At 51.2% G+C, this 19,971-nt stretch overlaps 1 protein-coding gene across 6 annotated transcripts in view; it reads right to left on the reverse strand.

The window, feature by feature from the left end:
* The window catches only part of exd (PBX homeobox extradenticle), a 473,641-nt gene that overhangs the window by 109,022 nt on the left and 344,648 nt on the right, over nucleotides 1–19,971 (reverse strand). For 3 of the 6 annotated variants that reach the window (XM_070528606.1, XM_070528608.1, XM_070528609.1), the window contains one exon: nucleotides 12,666–12,829. In XM_070528606.1, coding sequence (XP_070384707.1) covers nucleotides 12,666–12,829 — 164 coding nt within the window. Of the gene's footprint in view, nucleotides 1–269; nucleotides 1,591–7,313; nucleotides 7,401–12,665; nucleotides 12,830–19,971 lie in introns of those variants that run through there. The other 3 variants (XR_011509484.1, XR_011509485.1, XM_070528607.1) reach the window with 3 other exon arrangements.

A 19,971-nucleotide genomic window follows, 5' to 3' on the forward strand; every position in this document is an offset into this window, starting at 1 on the left:
ACTGTTGAATTTGGCTGCTAATCAGCAAGAAGCGTAAGTAGAAACTACTACTGCTACCCGCCGTGGTTGCTCAGTGGCTATGGTGTTGGGCTGCTGAGCACCAGGTCGCGGGATCGAATCCCGGCCACGGCGGCCGCATTTCGATGGGGGCGAAATGCGAAAACACCCATGTACTTAGATTTAGGTGCACGTTAAAGAACCCCAGGTGGTCGAAATTACCGGAGTCCTCCACTACGGCGTGCCTCATATTCAGAAAGTGGTTTTGGCACGTAAAACCCCAAATATTATTATAAACTACTACTGCTTTGAAGGATAAAGGAAAGGTACTTTCGCTAGCTTTGCCAAGATAACAGTAACCTGCGGGAGCAGCAACCAGCTTCAGTCACTCGGGCGAAATCGAGGAGCGAGGATGATGAGCGCCTCCGCTTGACACAGACAACTGCCGCCGAAATGGGAGAGGGGCTGCGCACTTGGCGCTAGTATGACGTCACAAGGCAACACGATCAGCACCCGGCAACGATGATAACGGTGCACAAGGAGGCTCACGGACAAACGCAGCCCTATGCGGCCAAGTCGTAAAGCGGTCCCAGTTCCTGTAGCTCTGGTTTCAGTCCCTACGACGAACAGTTCAATAACGTCGTAAGCGACACGACAGGTAGTGACGTGCACAACGATGACGGGGCTCGCTCTTCGGGGAAAAAAGTAACATAAGCACAGTATTTGCAAGTCCAGCTTCGGATGGGATGGAAGGCCTGCCGGCGGGCAGGTACAGAGCCGCAGGCAGTGGAGCCGCGGTCGCAACACCGTGTCATGCAGCAGTCACACACCTGAGCACGCGGCAGGTGGCGCGTGCTGGGAGAGGCGACACGCGTCGTTCCCGTCCGACCGGTGCAGTCGTCGGGGTTTCTCTCTCCCCCTCGTTTTCTTGGATGGCGGTGAAGAGGAACGCGAAAGACGCAGAAGCGGATTTTCTTCTTCCCCACTCTCGGGGTTCGAGCTGCGGCAGCACGCAGGGTCAGCAGCGGCGGTGGTGGTCGTCGCGTCGCACGGGGATGATGTGGGTGGGGACCTCCTCCTCCTCGGGCACGGTGGTCTCGCGTCGGTCCGGCGCGCAGAACTTGCAGGCAGGTCGACGCGGGCCGCGCACGCTCCGCCATTTTCTTCACAGAAGGGAACAGCGCCACGTTCCCAGCCAGCGCGCCTCCTCGCTTTTGCCGTCCGTTTGCAGGGAGCGCCGATGCGACGATGTCCCGTCGTCTTCTCCCCACTCTGTGTTCGTTTCGCCGAAACTTGGCAGAGTTGCGCGAGCACGCACGCACACAGAGACACGCAGAGAACAAACACACGCACGCGTGCACACTGGTGTCCGTATTTGCATTTGGTGGTTTCCTTCGCTTCCCCCTTTCTTTTGCATTCTTTTCCTGGGCCGACGCAGAGGCGAGGGAAAAAAAGAAAGGGGCAAGAAGGAAACGGAGGCAAGGTGGGGATGGGAGGGGGAGGGGGGCGACTCCCGCGTAACGTGTCTTTCTGTCTTTACAAAAAGCCGGCGGTTAGGTCGGCAGGCGACGACGACGCGACACTGGCGCTGCCCTGCGGTAGAGAAAAAAGGGGGGAACAAAAAAAGAGAGACAGGAGAAAAGGGGTCTCGCTCACAGCGCTGCGCCTCTCTCTCGCACACGCTGTCTCCAGCGCGCTGGCGGCAATCGCGCGACCACACACACATGTACAGGCAGAAAGACTGCACTTATCTCGCGACTGCAACGATAAGAATGTTACCCGCAACATCGGCACATACAAACAAAATTCTGCAGACGCGTGTGCACAGGGCGCGATAAGAACAGAACACAGAAGGAGGCTCATCAACGGTAAAAGCGAACGTGATCAATTCACCTACCCACCGGAAAGTTGAATATGAACTAGCCCCAGTCGAAGCTCTATTGAAAATAAAAGAGGAAGTAAAAGAAAACGTTGTACTGATATCAGCTTCTACTACCTCACAATTACGAACGAAAAAATAACAAAAAAGACACAAAGGGGAGTGGGGGATGAACCTTACTTATTCTTTCTGGTGAATCCTTTCATGGATTGATACAAGCGCACTTCCATACAAATCAACCAATCGCTGTCCGACTGTACAACACGTCAACAGGTCTCGTATAGGGATGCACCTCTACAGCCGCTCTCAAGACAGTCACGACGCATGGATCACTGAGGCACTGAGCGGTTCGAAAATGCAACAGTTGCATGATCGCACATGGGAACACGAGACAACTGCAGTGCAATCAACACCGACGTTACTAGACTAGGTTCAGTTTTCGAACTCCTGTGACTGCGTGGACCCACCACCAATCCTCGCATCTCGTGGCGCTACTGTCGCACTTTACTCGATCAGCACGGCGCGGACGCTGTTTACTTGTTTTGGCGCTCTGTATACATGCATGTTTTGCTGCAGTCTCGGTGCTTTTTGTGACACCCTTGCGCGTTTTCAATGTTGTGTGCATTTCGACGAGTTTACGGTCCGCATCATCCAATTTCATTTGGTTACGCAAATGAATATTTATGCTCCGATCCTGCCGCGAGAATCCGCCTTGAATGTGCAAGTCTGCTCACGAGTGAGCAAAGCTCACGTGGGTTATAATATTGCACTTGTGAATGTTGTGCTCTGACGAAAGAAAATAGTGCTAGCTTCATTTTTTTTTTCATATCCCAAATGAAGCGCTGAGAGTGTGTATATATCGATATAAGGTGCCTCGGATTTATTACTACTATATTAAATGTGCACCGATCGGCTTGCTGACCTCTACAACTGCTGATGAGCCGCACCTATTAGTACTAACTAAATAACGAACCGTTTGACCTGCTGACAGCTAAAACTGCTGATTATAGCAAATATTAGTACTAATAAACTGATTGCTTAATTAAATGAATAAATAATCAAAATTCGAGGGGCACTTAGTTATCCCTATGTAGATGAATGCGAAAGCATTGCCACCCCCAAAGGTCGAGGGCTCGACTCCTACCAACGATCGTGGGTTCGAGTGCTTTAACCAACTGTATATTAACTTCGTCTTAACTGACACCAAAGGTAGCGGGTTCGACTGCTACCAACGAACGTGGGTTTGGATGCCTTAATTACCGCTATATTAATTTCGCCTTAACACCGAAGGTCAAGGGTTCCAGTCCTACCAACGACAGTGGGTTCGAGTGCCTTTATGAAATCTATATTAACTAACTACGCCTTAATTAAAACAAGATGCAGGGGGGTTGACTCCTCCTAATGGTTGTGGTTCGGAGTGCCGTAATGAACTATATCGTAATTAAACCTGCGCTTAAATTAACTCTACCTTAACTTCGCCTTAATTAACACCAACGGTCGCGGATTCGACTACCACCAATGGCTGTGCGTCCGAGTGCCTTAAGTATATCTATATTAATTAAATATATTATTTACATTCGCATAATTCACTAACTTAGTTAACTTTGCCTTAATTGACATAAACTGCTTCGATTGGCTCATTTGGACTCCCTTGACTTTTGAAGAAGCGCGAAAAGGTACACCGACACAGATAACTGAAAATTTAATGACGTTTCGGGTCCCCCATATGGTAGCTTTGTTCACAATAAAACCCATAACAGAGATACAACGTATTTAAGTACGCTTCAGTACGTGACGTAAGCAGTGAGTGTACACCGTCGAGAGTGCCCCGCGTCGGTGTACGCTCGCTGCTTCTGTCGCGTACTCAAACGTACTTAAATACGCTGTGTTTTTGTTATTGGTTTTATTGCAAACAAGGCTCCCGTATGGGGACCCGAAACGTCATTAAATTTTCAGTTATCTGTGTCGGTGCACCTTTTCGCGCTTCTTCAATATGTATTTTCTTGGCCAGACGGGCTGCCGTCAAACTTTGGATTTCATCCCTTGACGTTTTGGACCATCGCGTGGTCACGCCAACGCCGCCTACGCCGGATTTCCCGCCTCATGAGCCATATAATGCGTTCACATTAATAATTAATTAGGACTAATACGCAACATCTGATTAGTGGAGCGCAGCACAATTTTCACAGCTCAGTAAAGTTTTCCGATCAATCTGCCAAACGCGAGACTATAAAAACATTAAAAAACGCATCGGTGAAAACAATTCTTGCATTCGTAAGTTGCGAAGTCGGAGGAACCGATCGCCTTCGCCAACGCAGAGCTGCGCCCGCGTAGAGCGAGCTACCGGCGGCGCTCCCGCCCTCTGGCGGCAAACCAAGGCACGGGAGCACCCGCAATACACGGCACCTACGGAGAGTTCAACAACTGAACCTAGTCTAGCAACACTGATCAACACCGAGTGAAAAGTGACACTTAGTGCACATGTGGAGAACAGACCAACTCGGCATGCCACTCGAGATGCTAAGGAGTGTGAAAATAAGCAAAGTGGGAGAGAAGAACCACTTCGTCTACGACGTGCTAGAGAGGCATTCCAAAGCTATAGCGAACACAGCAGGTTGCAGACTATGAGCGCAGCACTAGTGCGGCGGCCGGACACTGAGAACCCCTCTGCGGGAACACCCGTGCAAGGTAGGGCAGGGGACGGCGTAGGACGAACCGCCACTTCAGCGCAAGTCGAACAAGTCACAGCAAAGAGACATCTTCGTTGGGTGGCCCTTCATTCCGCGACATAACCAGAACCACCGGGTCTGCGCCCCGACGACTATGCGATTCAGATCGGGCATCGCATAGTTGCATGCTACAAAAACGAAAAAAAAATGAGAAAGCCAGATTCGGTTTAACCTGCTACCGAGTACAGACATCACGGTGGCTGCTCAAAACTAAACGCGTAACCTGCTGCGAACGACGCTGTGCGCTGTCTGCGAGAGGTTTTACATTACCTACTACAGCGAAAACTTTCATATCACAGTCACAAACGCGACCAAAACCATGAGCGCGAAAGAAAAAAAATAGCTATGCAGTGCCTTTAACAAAGCTTCTGAACACGACAACTGTGGTGAATCGCACCATCAAAGCGACAAAGCCAGTAAGGGAACTTAAATATTCCAACAGCTCCGTCGTTATGTAACGAGTACGAGAAAAGGTAGCGCTGAATGGCCGTAAATGAAGTAAAAGGACAGAAGAACCAATTTTCTATGAGAGTCGCTGAAAGATGGCGAGTATAATTGGAAGCTCCGAAAGACAATAGGAATGGGGAAAAAGTATGGTGGTTAAATAAAAAAAAATCTTTCGAAGAGTACTCCACGTCCGAAAAGCTATTGCGACATAAAAAGGGGGCTAATGAACCAAAGCTGTACACGACGATAAAGGATTCGAGAAACACTGGCAGCGCAAGGAGCAGCAGAGAGCCCAGCGTACGACGAATTGCGGCTACGTTTAAAAGAGCACCACGTTGAGAGAGAAAACGCTGCACTGCGGTTGAAAAAACTATTAATTCTGCGCCGAAAAAAAAATAATAACTACGGGAAGCATGGACTCTCCACCCGGGCTCCATCGTATGCGGTAGTTATTTAGCCCACGAAAAGCGAACGTAGCGAAACGGTGTGCTGTCTAACTCGGAAGTTGGTCGGTGGGGTAACTAAGATGGCATGGGCTAAGGCCTGCGTTGTTAAGAACTCTGAACATCCGTAGAACAGTGGACGCGCTTGAAGGAAACAGAAAAAAAAGAATAATAATGAGAGACAAGGAAACGAATGGCTGTAAGACAAACACCAAAACAAAATAGTGCGCCCAACTGCATGCTGCTCCTACAGGTAATGTATGCGAAGAGCTACAATGCAATTTCAGCAAAAGAAAAACGTCAATGCCGAGTGCAACAGGTAGCCACAGGTGTGCCTGCAGCTGCGGCTACCTGCAACAGCCAGCTGCCGCTCATGTGCAACACAAATTTGCCCACAAAACGTGTGAGCGCTGCCAGGTACACAACGTAGCTGGCAACGTTCACGGCTACAGGTAACCGCAGCAGCCGGAGAGGGCTGCGTCGGCTACTTATGGTTAGGCCACACATAACACGGAAACAGAATTCGTACTCCTGCTAGATTGCTTTTCTGCACAGCGTTACCATTTCACTATTGCCGCCCTACCAGACGCTAACGCGCGAGCGTCACCGTCCTGCAGGTTGACATACACCTGGATGGGGCGGCAAGGGGCAGTGCAGTAACGGTGTGCAGAAATATATCACCAATGCACTCAAGCGGAAAAAGGTACGTAGCAGCACGATAATGTCACAGCTCTAACGCAGCATCAGTAAACTCAAGAAAACAGGAAACAAGTGCACTGCTCGGGCAAGGCAATATATCTGTTTCAATCAATCGCGAATAGTTTCATTAGAATAACAAAACAAACAATCTAGAGTTTTGTGAAATTGGCCACTACTTCTGAAACTTGCAATGAGACTATTTCACGGCATGCAATTGTCCCTGACGTTAAAGGTAAGCACTTGCAATCTCAAAGCTTTAGGTAATAGTAGGCTCGTGAGAATAGACGCACGAAATCGTCAAAAAAAAAAGAAAACAACAAAGGAGCAACGAAAAAGCAATTTGGCCAGACCAGTGTGCGAGAGCTGGGCAAACGAACAACAGGAAGCACAAGAGAAGCGGCAACCACGTAACACTGGCAGCAAGAATTTGGCGCCGCAAGGCCACAGCAAGTTCCCGATATCTTTCTGCGCAGTTAATAAAGCATGCACTCAGCCTACCTGACACGGTTAAGACAGGGTGACTAGCATTGGCAGCAAAGTTATGCACACACTCAACACACAACAGGCGAAAAGGAAGACAGCAGGGCGTGCAGTGATTTCCGAGAAGTACCAGAGACCATGCTGAGGGCACTGACGAAGGTCGAGGCGCACGCGTTCCTAGCTTTGGCGGGCATTGTGAGGGACCTGTAATGGATGTCGCGAGCGGAAAAAGCTTTCAGAGCACCGCAGTCAGCGCTTGCGAGATCCACGGCGACTGATGCGAGGACCGGGGCTGGCCCACGTGCGGGGAGGTCAGACGCCACGGGGGAACGTGTCAGCTGCCGAGTCTACACGTCAGGTGCCATAAATCTCTTCGCGGCATCGTGTGCTGACTGCGGGGAAACTTTTACGCGCTTTTCCAATGGTTAAATGCAAATGTCTCTGAGTTAATCAAAACAGCAGGGTGCACTTCTCCAGTTACTCTAGGCACGCTACACACAGCGACTGCATTCACACGGGAGGCAAGGCACGGACATAAATGCACAGCTCAGTTTGGTAACTACCACTCCCGCGATACAGGGCTTTCACAAGCGTTCACGGGCGTTCTCACAAGGAGTGGTTTTGGGAGAGAGAGCTTACAAAGAGCAGAGGCGAGCTTCATCCCGCGAGCCATCATCAACGATCGCCGCCGCCGCTGCCTCAGGCCCACGTCTCCAAATTGCAGAGCTAGCGGAGGAGGAGGGGTGTGTTGGGGGTTGGGTGGGGAGGACAGACAACAAAGCGTGGAAGCCCACGGTTAGTCTTCTTTCGACGCCTCTCACGAGAGCGACAGAGACACGACACGGCACAAAAGGGGGCCACAACACGGGTGTCGCGCAAGGCGCTTTGCCCGCCCCATGACCCTCCAGACTTGCTCTCGCGAGACCCTGCCTATCAGACGTGGGCCCTGGAGACAGGAGCGGCTCCTTCGCGAACGCCCACTCCTATACGCCATCAGGGGCGCCCGAAAATAAGCCTCGGCGAGTTTATTCGGCTGCGTTTCCCTCACGTATATAGTGCAGATACCAAGCGCTACGGGATTGGACACAGGTGATGCAGCGACTACCGTTTCACTAGGTGCATTAAGTAGTCAATGCGCCACTTAAGATAGCTATTTGGGTTGGAACGCTCCCCCAGGCAGCACCGGGAAAGTTGGCTGTATAAAAGCTAGCCGTATGTATACCTGACGTTCGCACATCAGACATAAAGTGTGGACCGAAACTTTTCGCTTGCGAGGGCTGCGCAGGCACCTCAGTGGGGACGCATGATGACCGACGCATCGAGATGCTAAAAACACGTTCTTTTTTATTCGACGGGCAATTAATAATATGCTTAATGATAAATGCGGGCGATACGTGAGCTTTCAGCGTGCGACGAGGTAAGCAACTAGACACAAGCGCGCAAGTTAGCCAGACATGGCGGGGATAAATCGGCTGCTAGCACTGTCAACAAAAGTCGAACAACACAATCATCTGCTCTGACATTAAGTAACGCATTTCGTACCGAGGAGGCAAATGAATGTACAACGAGTGCTTGGACAAGAAAGGCAACCCATAACGCATGTTCCGGTTAATCTCAGAAGCGCCGTTAAGCAAGCGTTTCACCCGACACAGAAAGAAAAAGAAGCAATCTTGGGCGGGGCGAGGTCTTACGAAAGTTTACCTGCCTCGCTGCCTCGACAGTCGCTCGAACGGGAAAGTTGAACGACACAACGGCAGCCCGAGCAAGCGGCCGGGCTCCGAGAGAGACACCTGAGCCAGGCCTCTAAACGACAGAGCGGGAAGGAGGGGACGGGGATAAAAGGGGGCCGCGATATAGACGTAAATCTTCGCCTTCTGTAAACTCGGATGCGACGCACGCGCCGCGTGGCAACGACGCAAGCACGATGGTGCGTGCAAGGGCAGGCACACCGAAGTGCACAAGGCTGAGGCGGCTGCGGCGGCGCGCAACAAAGGAAAGCTTGTTAGCAGCGGCTTCCCAGAGGAAAAGAAAATAATTCACGCGCTGAAGCACAGTAGTGAACGAAGAGAGAAGCTCGGCGTTGCAGTGTGGTGAGGCTAGTGAGCGGGGGGGAAGTAGGGGGGGGGGGCAGCGTGCGTGTGTGCGTGCGTGCTCGGCCGTTAATGGAAGGCGGCCTCCGAGAAAAACCCGTAACCGAGGATTAACGCCGGAGTCGGTCGCCTCCCATAATCCCTCCGCGCTGCTGCGCCTACTACAAGAGCGAACCACCGGAGCCGCTGTTATTGCCTCACTCTTTCTCTCCCCCTGTTGTCTCCACGCTCGAAAACAGGAACTAAAGCAAAGAAGAAAAACAGGGGGAGCTCTTGTTTTCGCGGGAGGCAGCAATAAGAGCAGAAGATGTCGCGGCCAAGGAAGAGGAGGAAGCGGCACATGCGGCTAATCCGCTTTCGGGACGCTGCTGGCCGGCTTTTGCGGAGTTGTGGCAGCGGCGGCGTTGGAGAGGAGAGCGCCGCTAAGCTGGGAGAGCTTTGCCGCAACAGGGCGCTCCTGATCGTCCCTGCAGCTCTTCGAAGAGAGACCAGGCGAGACCGCCGTCTTTGACAGAACGAAGGGAAGGAGAGGAGGGTGGAAAAATGAACGGCACAGAAAGAAAACGAACGCAAAGATGCGCAGGAGCCTGGTAGAGCTGGAACTGCGCCTTTCTGTCGTGGTTAGAGAAACAAGGGGTATCCTCAGCCGCCAACAAACAGGGCGTTTCACATTCCGCTCGAAAAAAAAATAATAATAATAAACTTGAACAGGTGCACGCGCGCCCCCGCGTGTCGCCTTCCCTCTCTCGAGCAGTCAAGGCGGTGCCGGCGGACACACGTCCATCACGCGCGACGGGCGGAGCAACGCGCCGTGGCAATTACTGCACTCCCCACTTTCACCAAACCGGTGCAACCACCCGGCTACGAGGTGCATTCTTAACGTTGCCAGTTATTCGTTCCCGCCGGATGCACGCATTCTCTTCGGCCCACAGTGCGCTTCGCCGACGATGATGTTCGCATTAGCGACGGCCACGCATCGACGCCTTCCGTCTTTGTCCCGTTTTACGTCCGTCGTGTTCTCGCTGCAGTGCGTTTGCAGCACGGGCTTGCACACTTGCTCGGGAAAGCTTCGGATCGTGTCCACGTTTCTCTTTCGTTTCTTTTTTTTTTCCCCAATTGCAGGCTTGTGAAAGAAGTGACCATTATGAAAGGCTTGTTCGTGAAGGTCTTTATGCGCCTTCGCTCAGATCTCTCCAAACTATGGCACCGTTGCAGTGGGTATAGCGCCAGCGATGGTAGAAAAGTGACGAAGGTAGGCGACGGGGATCGAGAGCATTGACGCAACTAGTGCGTACACAAAATCACATCGGTTTACCACACAAAAGTTCACCGCACCACCCACCTACCCACTCTCTCTCTCTCTCTCTCTCTATTCAATTAATTTTGCGACACTCCAGTTTCTGCTAAGACTAGCTAATCATCCTCGCCAAAGTGACATCACCTTTCGGAAAACCCTTCGTTTATACAGGCGGGTACGCGTAAACACACACACACACACACACACACACGTTCCAAAGACGCGCGCACACACGAATACGAAAAATCTGGTTCACTGGTAGTTCTGCGTCCAGGAATTCTTGCGGTAACTGCGACTGCACGGAACTGCTGCAAGCTGTTCCGACACGCGGTCGAACGTTCACTCACATTCCGCCTACTCGTCCGCGAATATGTTCCAACGGTAACACAAGGGCCGCGAATTGTCAGATGCTGACCGAGCAGCAAGATTTTCTTTTTTTCTCGCTCGCTTCGATCTTTTATCCAATTTGACACGCATGAGTGTACCACTGGTAGTAGTCTACCTACCAGGAAACGCGAGCGTCGCACGCTACTCGAAACGCCGGTGCTGAAATACCACGACGACCGAGACAGAGAACGCCGGCGTTTTTCTCATGCCTAATTGAATCAACCCGTATATATGAACACTCGGTCGCGATCGCAACTGTATGGCGCACAGGTATCTGCTATTAAACCAATCTGCTCGCGGCCACTAGTAATGTACAGGAGAGACCGAAAAGTGGTGCACTAATTCCTGCACTGCCCATTTCGATATGTCAGAAACTTCAGGCGAAACTGAAACAAGTAAAAGCTAAGCATAAAAAAAAAAGCTTTGGTGTCAAAATATCTAGATCTATCACCGAGTGCAGTCTTTACGACCGTTAATGGCGTACCGGACGGGCAATGTATACCAGCCAGCATAGGCTATCAGTAGCTGCTATAAAGTTTTACCGCCATAGAAGCAGAAACAGTTACGCTGCGCAGTTCACGGTGGCAGAGTATCGGAGTCAAGACAACGCTCAGCGCGTAGCAGGGTGCCGCTAAACTGAAGTCGCTGCTTTATTTGATACCTTGCTTAAATAATACATCTGCATTATGCTGCTTTTACACAAGGCGGACAAAATTACGATTTCTTCGGTGGAAGTTCCGATAAGGGAAAACGAAGAAAATAGGCATAGAAGCCTCATCGTCACACTCGTACATATGCTACAAAACACGAGGGGGGAGACATTCACACGCTCTTCCGCACTTTGCGGCCCCCGATGTGCCGGTCACAGAGAATCCATGCTACGACTGCGTTCCGCACTATATGACGAACGCTTCAATAGAGAGTTTTAGCCTGTCCGTACAAGTATTACCCTTTAGGGAAATACCGGCCTACGATAAACGTGGATGGCAGTAACAACGCGCCAAACGTTTGTGCATGTGTTTTACACGGATCTTCTTGTCGATAACAATTTAAAACAAAAGGTACTGCATGCACGATGACAGCATCGCTGCCCATACTTTACACCAACATATAAGCAGAATCTCGCCAATTGTCGGAATAATAGATGTGTATCCTTTCAAGGTGAGCTCTGCGCCACAAGAAGGAGCCACCAAAAAGGCTGCTCACATTTAACTCCTCAGTAATCCCAGCATCCGGTGAACGGTAACTACCGTATACGGACAAGCTAAAACTCTCCAATAAAGAACCAGCTACGGCATACGGGAGGACGGTCAACCAGGAAGGAGGTCCTCGCCTTGAGATAATAACAAAGGGAGAAATCTGGCGCTAGCATCTGCACTCCCTGAAGAGCACAGCGATGCTCGAATCTAGCAATGAGAATGAAAGATGGTACAAGGGTTTGTCCAAATATGGATTTGTCTGAACTACCTTTTGGCCACTTTACCCTAGTTTGTCATCGCAAGCTCATTGTTGGGCAAGAATAAGCCCCTTTCAGCCTCTGATTTCTACTGCGGCGTGCCTTTCTTCCCTCTTTTCTCACTGACCTGTCGGTCACGTAAACTTGAGCCAGGGGTGCACAGGTGGCTTGAGGAAGAAGAGAACACAACTTGCTCAATCCACGGTTAGCTTTTCGATGGCTGCTATAATAAAGTCGCGTATTTTATAACTGTGCATAGTAGCCCACAGTTGCCATCGACTGTTTTTTAGACTAACCGATAAATACTGTTTAAAAATGTCTTACATCATCCCTAACGGTCAATGTTGCTACGCCAACATCCTCTATAGATCCAGCGACCCGAATACTCGAAAGTGCCAAGACTTCGTTACGCGCTAGAAACTGCGTGACAGAAAATTAGCAGTTGACGTACAACACCTGTTCTACACAAACGCACTCTTCGCACGCAATATAGCTGAACAACAATGAATAGGACTCCGGAGCGTGCTATTCTCAACCGAAACACGCCAAGTGGTGCAAAAAATTCGTGTATACCATCTGGAATTCCCAGCGTCGTTTAACGACTTAAGCGCCAGATTTCCCTTCGATAATCTCATGATTAACATCTATCGGCACCACAGCGGCGAGGCTCCACGAGGACAGGCAGCGCAAGCGATGACGCCGAACTTGGACGGCACCCACTCGAGATAGAAGTCAGAGAGAAGCCAGATATGCTGACTTACCTGCGATTGCACGTTGGCGCCCATGGCGTTCTGGTAGGAGTCTCCGCCGTTCATACTCATGTTGTACATTGAGTCCTGCGGCGCTCCCGGTGGCGGTGGGCTTATCATAGGACCCTGCTGACCCTGCGTCGTCGGCACCATGCTGTAGGCTGACGCGCCGGCCGCTGCACATGGCAGAGCGGGGAGAGAACAAAAGACACCGCTCGTAAAACTACGAGTCTTAAGTCTCGACGCCTCTGAACTCCATGCACTATACCGACACACACACACACACACACACACACACAAACACACACACACACACACACACACACACACACACACGCAAAAGAGAACAAGCAATCATCTGTTATGGTGAGCAGTACCAAGGCTGTGTAGCTTGTGCATCGTTTCTTACCGCAGAGATACTGTTGTCTTGCGCTACGATAGCTTGAAATTTTCTACGGCGAGAGCTGTAAGGCTCATGGCCGTGTCACTCAGGGCTCGCACGTTCAATGTTTGTCTTGCATCGATAACGGGTATACGACAGTGGTCAGCTTTTTTTTTTTTTTCTCGAAGCATCAAGAGCGCCGCAAGCAAATTTCGTGCTAAACAGTAAAACAAGCGCATCCGTCAGGTGTACCTGGCGCAGTATGTAGGTAAAGCCCATTCTAAGGTGCACTGTAGAAAGCTGTGAGACACTGATTTTTAACGTGAGCATGCCGGTAACCTTAGTATATCTTGACGCGCAAATAACCACAGAGCAAGCAAGACACATGCTGCTTGCGCGAAGCACGAAAGAGCATATTTAGCTGCTCTGTATGTTTGTGCTTCCCTTGGCACGGATTATATACGCGGCAAGGTGCAGGCGGTAAACCGTATTTGTAACACAGCTTCGGTTTGCCGAAACATTACTACAAATAATCACAAGGCGAGAAAAATAATAAAGAGCGGTAGGGGAGTGACGCAATGACATTCCCTGTCGAGGTAAAGTAACTACCTCGCAACGTGCGGCGCCAAGGGCGCTACAAGACAAAATAAGCGGTCACAAATGAGAAATAAGGAAAAAACAAAACAGAAAAGAAACGAAAAAAAAATGAAACAAACGAGCAGCACACGCGCAGGAGACGGGTGTATTGAGGGAACAGTCGTCAGCTGGGATGGCCAAAAAGGCAGGCCGCACAAAAGGCGCCCCCGAACGGATCACCGACCAAAACCTCAGCGAGAGAGAGCGAGATCGGAATAAGGCAGGCCACGGCGAAATAAAGGGGGAGACGAGGGTAAGAAAAACAAACACGAAACGCGGGGACGAAAGGAGAGTGAACACAAGGGGAGAGCAGGGTCGAAAGAGACGACGGACAGCATAAGAAGAAGAAAAACAGAGCGGCCTATTGCGATGCCTCCCGTCCTTAGCGGCGTCGTCTGTGGCAATATAAGCAAGGGTACTTTCCCTATCCGGCCGGGAGAGCCCGGCTCACTTTGAATGAGAAAGGCGCTAGAGAAAGCACTCGCTGGTCGCCGAGGAGAAAACCCAACCGAAGAAGAAGCGGGGGGCGGAGTTCCTTCAGCCGGCATTGATTTGGCGACCGGCGGTGGAGGCGAAAAGGCGCCGGAAGGGCTAATGGAGCAGCCGCCGCGCCGTCCGCCCCCGCCAGCGCGTGACGCCGGCAGTGGCCGTTTCCCCGCGCTCTCGGCGCGACGAACGGTCCCCAAAGTTTGTACACATCAAACCTTCCCGAAGGCTCGTTTTGCTCAAGTTGCCTGCCCCCTTTCACCGTACTCGAAACCCACGAAGGGACGACCAACGCACTATTCATTTACAGGGGCCAACACAAGCGAGTGGCCGAGCGAACAAATAATCCGGGCGGGAAACGCATCCATGTTTTGATACCGTTGCCATTTCGTTACCGCTCAACTCACCTGAAAATTGGGCACGCACATGCCGTCTGGTTGGTTGTCGCTTTCCTCGTCTGTCTACAGAACGGTCGGGCAGTTTAGCTCAATACAGTATTGATAGAGCCATCACAAGCAAATCTTTTGGGCTATTTTGGAAATTCTTGTAGCGATTGAGGATACACTGTGCTACACCGCTGACGAAAGAAAGTTCGAACTGGCAGTCTTCAATTTACATGAGCACTGGACTCTACTCTACTATATCAAGGAAGTCTGACAAGCACTTCAGTAAGTGCCGTTATACACGATAGTATACCATAGTATGAGAGAGCGGCTTTTTATATTAATAACGGCGAAACAAATTGCGGGCGAAATAAAAATGCACATGAGGAACAAGAGCGGACGTTCTAAATCGCCATCAATGGCTAGCTGCAATGTCTCGCGCCGTACGAAGCATGCACTGCCAGGCTCACGCGCAGTCAGAGAGCTCCTGCGCTGGGCTGTAGGCAACGCGTAAATGAACTCGGCCACGAGTGAGAAAATCTGCTCGCCAGCTCCAACCGTAAACATCGGCGTTAGCTGGGCCGCAACCTTAACCCGAGGCGCCGCTGTTGCCGTCGCACGTGCCGGTTCTGCACAGACAAAAGCGCAGCGTTTCGCAAAACGGCGCCCATCATCAGCACTCCGCGTTTGAAGACTATAGCGGGCAAGAGCGCCTGCAGGAGTTGCCACTCGGGGCACCGGGAGGGAAGTGGGGAAGGGAAACGCCCCACGTTCGAGGCGACGCGCAAACAAGCCGACGCAACCCAGACGTCGGCGGAAGCCGATCCGACACAAGGTCCGATATCAAGGGAAGCGCCAGAAGGACGGTTCAATTTGTCAACAGCGCGCGACGCGTTGCCTGTCAGTGCGGAAAATAAATGCGAAGCATTGTTTTCTTTCCCACTTCGGTTTTCATTAGTACGGAAAGCGACACGTCGGAGCCAAGCTAACTCATACACCCACGGATGAAATAGATACAGCACCATCCACTTGAAGGTTCCGCGGATTGCGCTTTTCATTCTTCTCGCTACCGAAACACAGCGCTTCGTCAACATAGCGACGCTGTTACGTGGGACCATCACTTGCAACGTTTTTTTTTTTGTGCTTTCTCAACTGTTTTTTTCCGCCCATTCTCGCAAACTTAGGAAAGCGATGCCAGGGCGGCCCGAACTCTGGCGCGCACTCCGCGAGCGGAGAGGCGGAGACAGTGAAAAGCTTTCGCCAAAATTGGACGGCTCGTCTTGGAAATGGAGGGGGGGGGGGGACAAGGGGTAGCGGGGCCAAAGGGACTGGTAAGGCGAAAAAAAAAAAAAGCAAGCACGGCAACCCTGAGACGTGCTAGCGTCACCGCCTAGACGTCCACCTCCCTCCTCTCTCTCGCCTACTCTCAGGCCCTGTGGCGCGCGCACCAAACGACGAAAAAAGAAAAGGAAAGGGACAAGAAATGGCCACCGCACGTCGGGTCGCCAGGCGCCTCCTCGAAAAAAATTTATACGGGACATCAATCGCGATCAAGCCTAGCCGCGCTCACATGTGTATACGCACGTTTCCCGCCGCGGTGGCATCGCGTCCGCGAGAAAAACAGGCGAACCTGCAGGTCTTGATGGTGTGCGACCCACCATCGCCTTCTCCCTCCTTACCACATTTTATCTTTTTGTTTACTGCAAGCACGACACCCGAAGAAGGTGCTCGGAAAGAGAAGAAAAAAAGAACGGGGGAAGGGGGGTACATCGCAAAGAAAGAAGCCCAAGGCCAGCTCGTTTCGTCTAAGAGGAAATAACTGGCAGCGCTTAAAAATATACGGACAAAGTAGAATAGTGAAGGACCAGCGCACACTTCACGCAGTGGTCTTCGGCCTGGAAGCTGTCGGAGCAGAGGAAAAACACGAAACGCGAATCTAGAAGATAGGAAGTGCGCGCGCTATTGCGTAATGGACAGTCCGCGTCTCGGAGAAAACCAAGCTTCGGGCATTGGGGTACAGAGCCCCTTAGTCGATGAAATAAACGGACAGTGTGAGTAACATTTGGCACAGAAAGCGATTGGGAGCATCCTTCTGGTGAAGCTGGGGGAGGGGAAGTACACGGGAACAAGGCAGGCCTATACGACGAAACCAGTGAACAGGCAAACACTCCGAAGCAAATTTCCATCTTGACGCGGGACTTGGCGGGACGGGATTTGAGCGGTAAAAATAAAAAAAAACCCGTCGATGCGCGATTGCAGCTTCGCCTGGACCCCTGAGCCGACAAGCGGGGCGAGGGGGCATCGTCGAGCACCGGGTTGAGCGAGGGCGGCTGTAACGACAGATCGCATCTGCGGACAGCCGAGCCAAGCGTCAACTCAACGAGGGGTCAAACTGGTGGCACTCAAATCAGTGTTCTCTGGCAGCGAGTGATTGGACTGAGTACGAACGCGAGCAACGACATGCGATGGCTTTAAAGCGGATCACCGTTCCGAGAAAGGAACGCCTGCGAACTGGCAGCGCAGGGAAGGGGAAAAATAAAGAGGACACAGAGACCATTGGGGCACTGAAGTTCTTTGCCTCGACATGCAGTTAACGGCAAGACGACTGCGACACGACGAAAATGAGAGCACGACGCCGACACTTCGTGGACTGATAGCTTAGGTATCGAAAAGTTGTCTTCGAGAGACGAACACTAAGGATGACTGCGGCGCTGAAAACCGCGCCAGCAAACGCCCCCGCGGTTCACTAGGCGTGAAATTCGTCTATTTTTAGCAATTATTATTATGCCAATCATCCCAGACTACCTTGAAAATTTGCGAACCTCGGCTTATACTCTCGCTGTGCCAAACCTTTATCTCCATATAGCTAGGCCTGTCTATGACAACGGTTTAAAATGTGCACTCCGAGTGTTAACTAAATGTTACTCCGAGACAATACGGACGCCGAAACTCTGTTCCCAAGGGCATTACTGTTTTGAGCAGTAAGAGAAAGCGAAGAAATAAATGTCGGAGCAGTGTCAAAAGAGAGAACGCGAACCTAATTAAGAGTCAAAGTAACTGCGATGAAGCATCAAGTGTACTGTGAACCATGTAAGTCGCGAGACAGACGACGTACGAGCCATGAACGTGCACAGGAGCAGAAAAATGATGCCGAGATACAAGATAGTCAGTGAAGCCCGGCGAGTCGTTACGGTAAAGCGAAAACAACGCTAACGGTAGAGGGGAGCGCGACGCGCTAGGGATAGGAGATGGAGGGAGGAGCAGCAGCTGAAACTTCTTCACAGAGCACTTGCAAAACATTCTATGGAAGGCTGCGCATAGCCAAATAGAACACCCCCAGCCACCCTCATTCCCCGAATTTCCCGCAAAGCCCGTTCACATCAGCAGTATCAGCCAAGAAACCCCAGCGGGGGCGGCGGCGGCTGCCAAGGACGCTGGGTGAACGCGCGCCGGCCCATCGCAAAATGGAATGGAAATGAAGAAATCTCGCCGCCGCCTTCTCCCTTCCATCTCTGCTATTCCCTTTAAGGGATTGACACGGGAGCGCTGCGGCCTCCTTTCCTTGATCGCGAAAACAAGCTTGGCCGAGCACAGGCGCGCCGCGGGATGTTTATGCGGAGGAAAGCTTGGAATCGAAAGACAGCATAGCGCAGATAGAAGGCGGCAGGCAGGGCTAGGCAGCCGTATTGAGTAAACAATCAGATCAGAAGGAGAATCGCAGGATGAAGGTGCAAGGTGGACATATACCAACGGGCCCATTGAAAACCAACGCGCATAAGTACCCGTGCGAAACGAACAACTCAGCCGCCAAAGCCAGCAAGTGCAAAGGAACCCCCCACGCGGCAAGTGGCTGCACGTATTTTAATGATGCCGGCTACCTTCGTTCGGAAAACCGGACGAAAAATAATAAAACGTGGGCCTCTTCGACGCACTGACGATAGCGCACGTTGCAGTGAAGTGACAAGCGCACTCTGAAGCGACTTGCGCAAAATGCACAAGCCGTAAGACTTGCTTGATTCTGTTAGATCGTATACAATGCGTAGAGTGCGGACGTAACCAACAAGCAAAGTCAGTTAGAAACAACATTTATTTATTGCTTTTGGTGCAGCGGAAACAAATATGAAGCGTACAAGAGACGAACGAGATCCCTTGACTAGGGAGCCAGCGAAGAAATGACGGGGAACGATATCCTCAACGCATTTAAGAAAAAAAAAAAGAGAGAGAGAGAGAGAGAGAAACGCAACACTAAAAGCAGTCGTAACAACGGAGCCAATCGAGCCCTGAAGCAACCCCGCTCCCTTCTTAACATTCTGCCCAGCACAGTTTCGATTCCCAAATTTCCGACCCTTCCCTTCGGGCCTCCGACGTCAAAATGTTTGACGTATTAATCCAGATAGCCCGAGGGTGCTGCTCTCTCCCTGCGCACTCATTTGGGCTGATGCGCGGCCCTTCTTTTCAGATTCGCTCTCTGCTATAGACGGAACGTTGCGACAGGAGCGAAACAAAAGCAGAACCGAATGGGAGGAGGAGGTGAAAGGGTTCCCTCAGTGATCGCTCCAAGTGCCGTGGAGCGGCAGCTACTGGGACGCCGGAGGAGGAACGAAGCCGGGCGGTTACGGCCGCCATCGGTGCCAGTTACCGACAGAGACGAGCTGCGCTCTTTCCGCTCGACAACGGCGAACCACTGGCTGCTTTTCCTTCGTTCGCACATTCGCTCGCCTAGGGCGATTCTTCTTCGCCTGCGAAAGCAGTTTTCTGCGTCGATCCCTGACGAGGAACGCGGCATGGAGAGTGGGACCACGACCGAGGGTCGGAACACTAATTGCCATCGTGAGTCGTAATAACTGCCGGGAGCGCACAGTGAGAAATGGGAAATGAAAGGAGTTGGAAAAACAACGCGATCACGACGACCACCACCACCACCACCAACAACAAGAAAGCCAAGGCAGAGAAGAAAGCGCCTGTGGTTAATGCGCGAATCCCACTACTTTCATGCTACCATACTTTAATAATATGAGCTGACGACTAATAAGGCGCTTCCGGCGACTCTCCAAAACGCTCTTCGAATGGTAGGAACGCTGCGCGCTCATCAACGAGGGAGTAGTTTGCCGGAACGAGGAATTATACACATTCAACGCAGCGAATCATATACGGTGAATTTAACACGAACACTACTCTTATTTTCTACTAACAATCGTCTCTTTGAAAATAATGTAACTGCTTGGATTAACGAGAGACAGGTACCAAAAGCTGAATACCACATACCGCGACGCTTGCAAATGTAAACGACTCTAACGCGTTGACATAAACAGCACTAATAGTCAGTTACAAAAAGCGTGGTTCCCGCTTTGGTTCCCTCAATTTCAGGAATTACAGTAACGTCATAGTGACCCCGACCGTTTCCAGCACCTTTAAACCCGAACAGACAGTA

This window comes from Dermacentor albipictus, unplaced genomic scaffold (genome assembly GCF_038994185.2).
Source record: "Dermacentor albipictus isolate Rhodes 1998 colony unplaced genomic scaffold, USDA_Dalb.pri_finalv2 scaffold_13, whole genome shotgun sequence".
Classification (NCBI taxonomy): Eukaryota; Metazoa; Arthropoda; class Arachnida; order Ixodida; family Ixodidae; genus Dermacentor; species Dermacentor albipictus.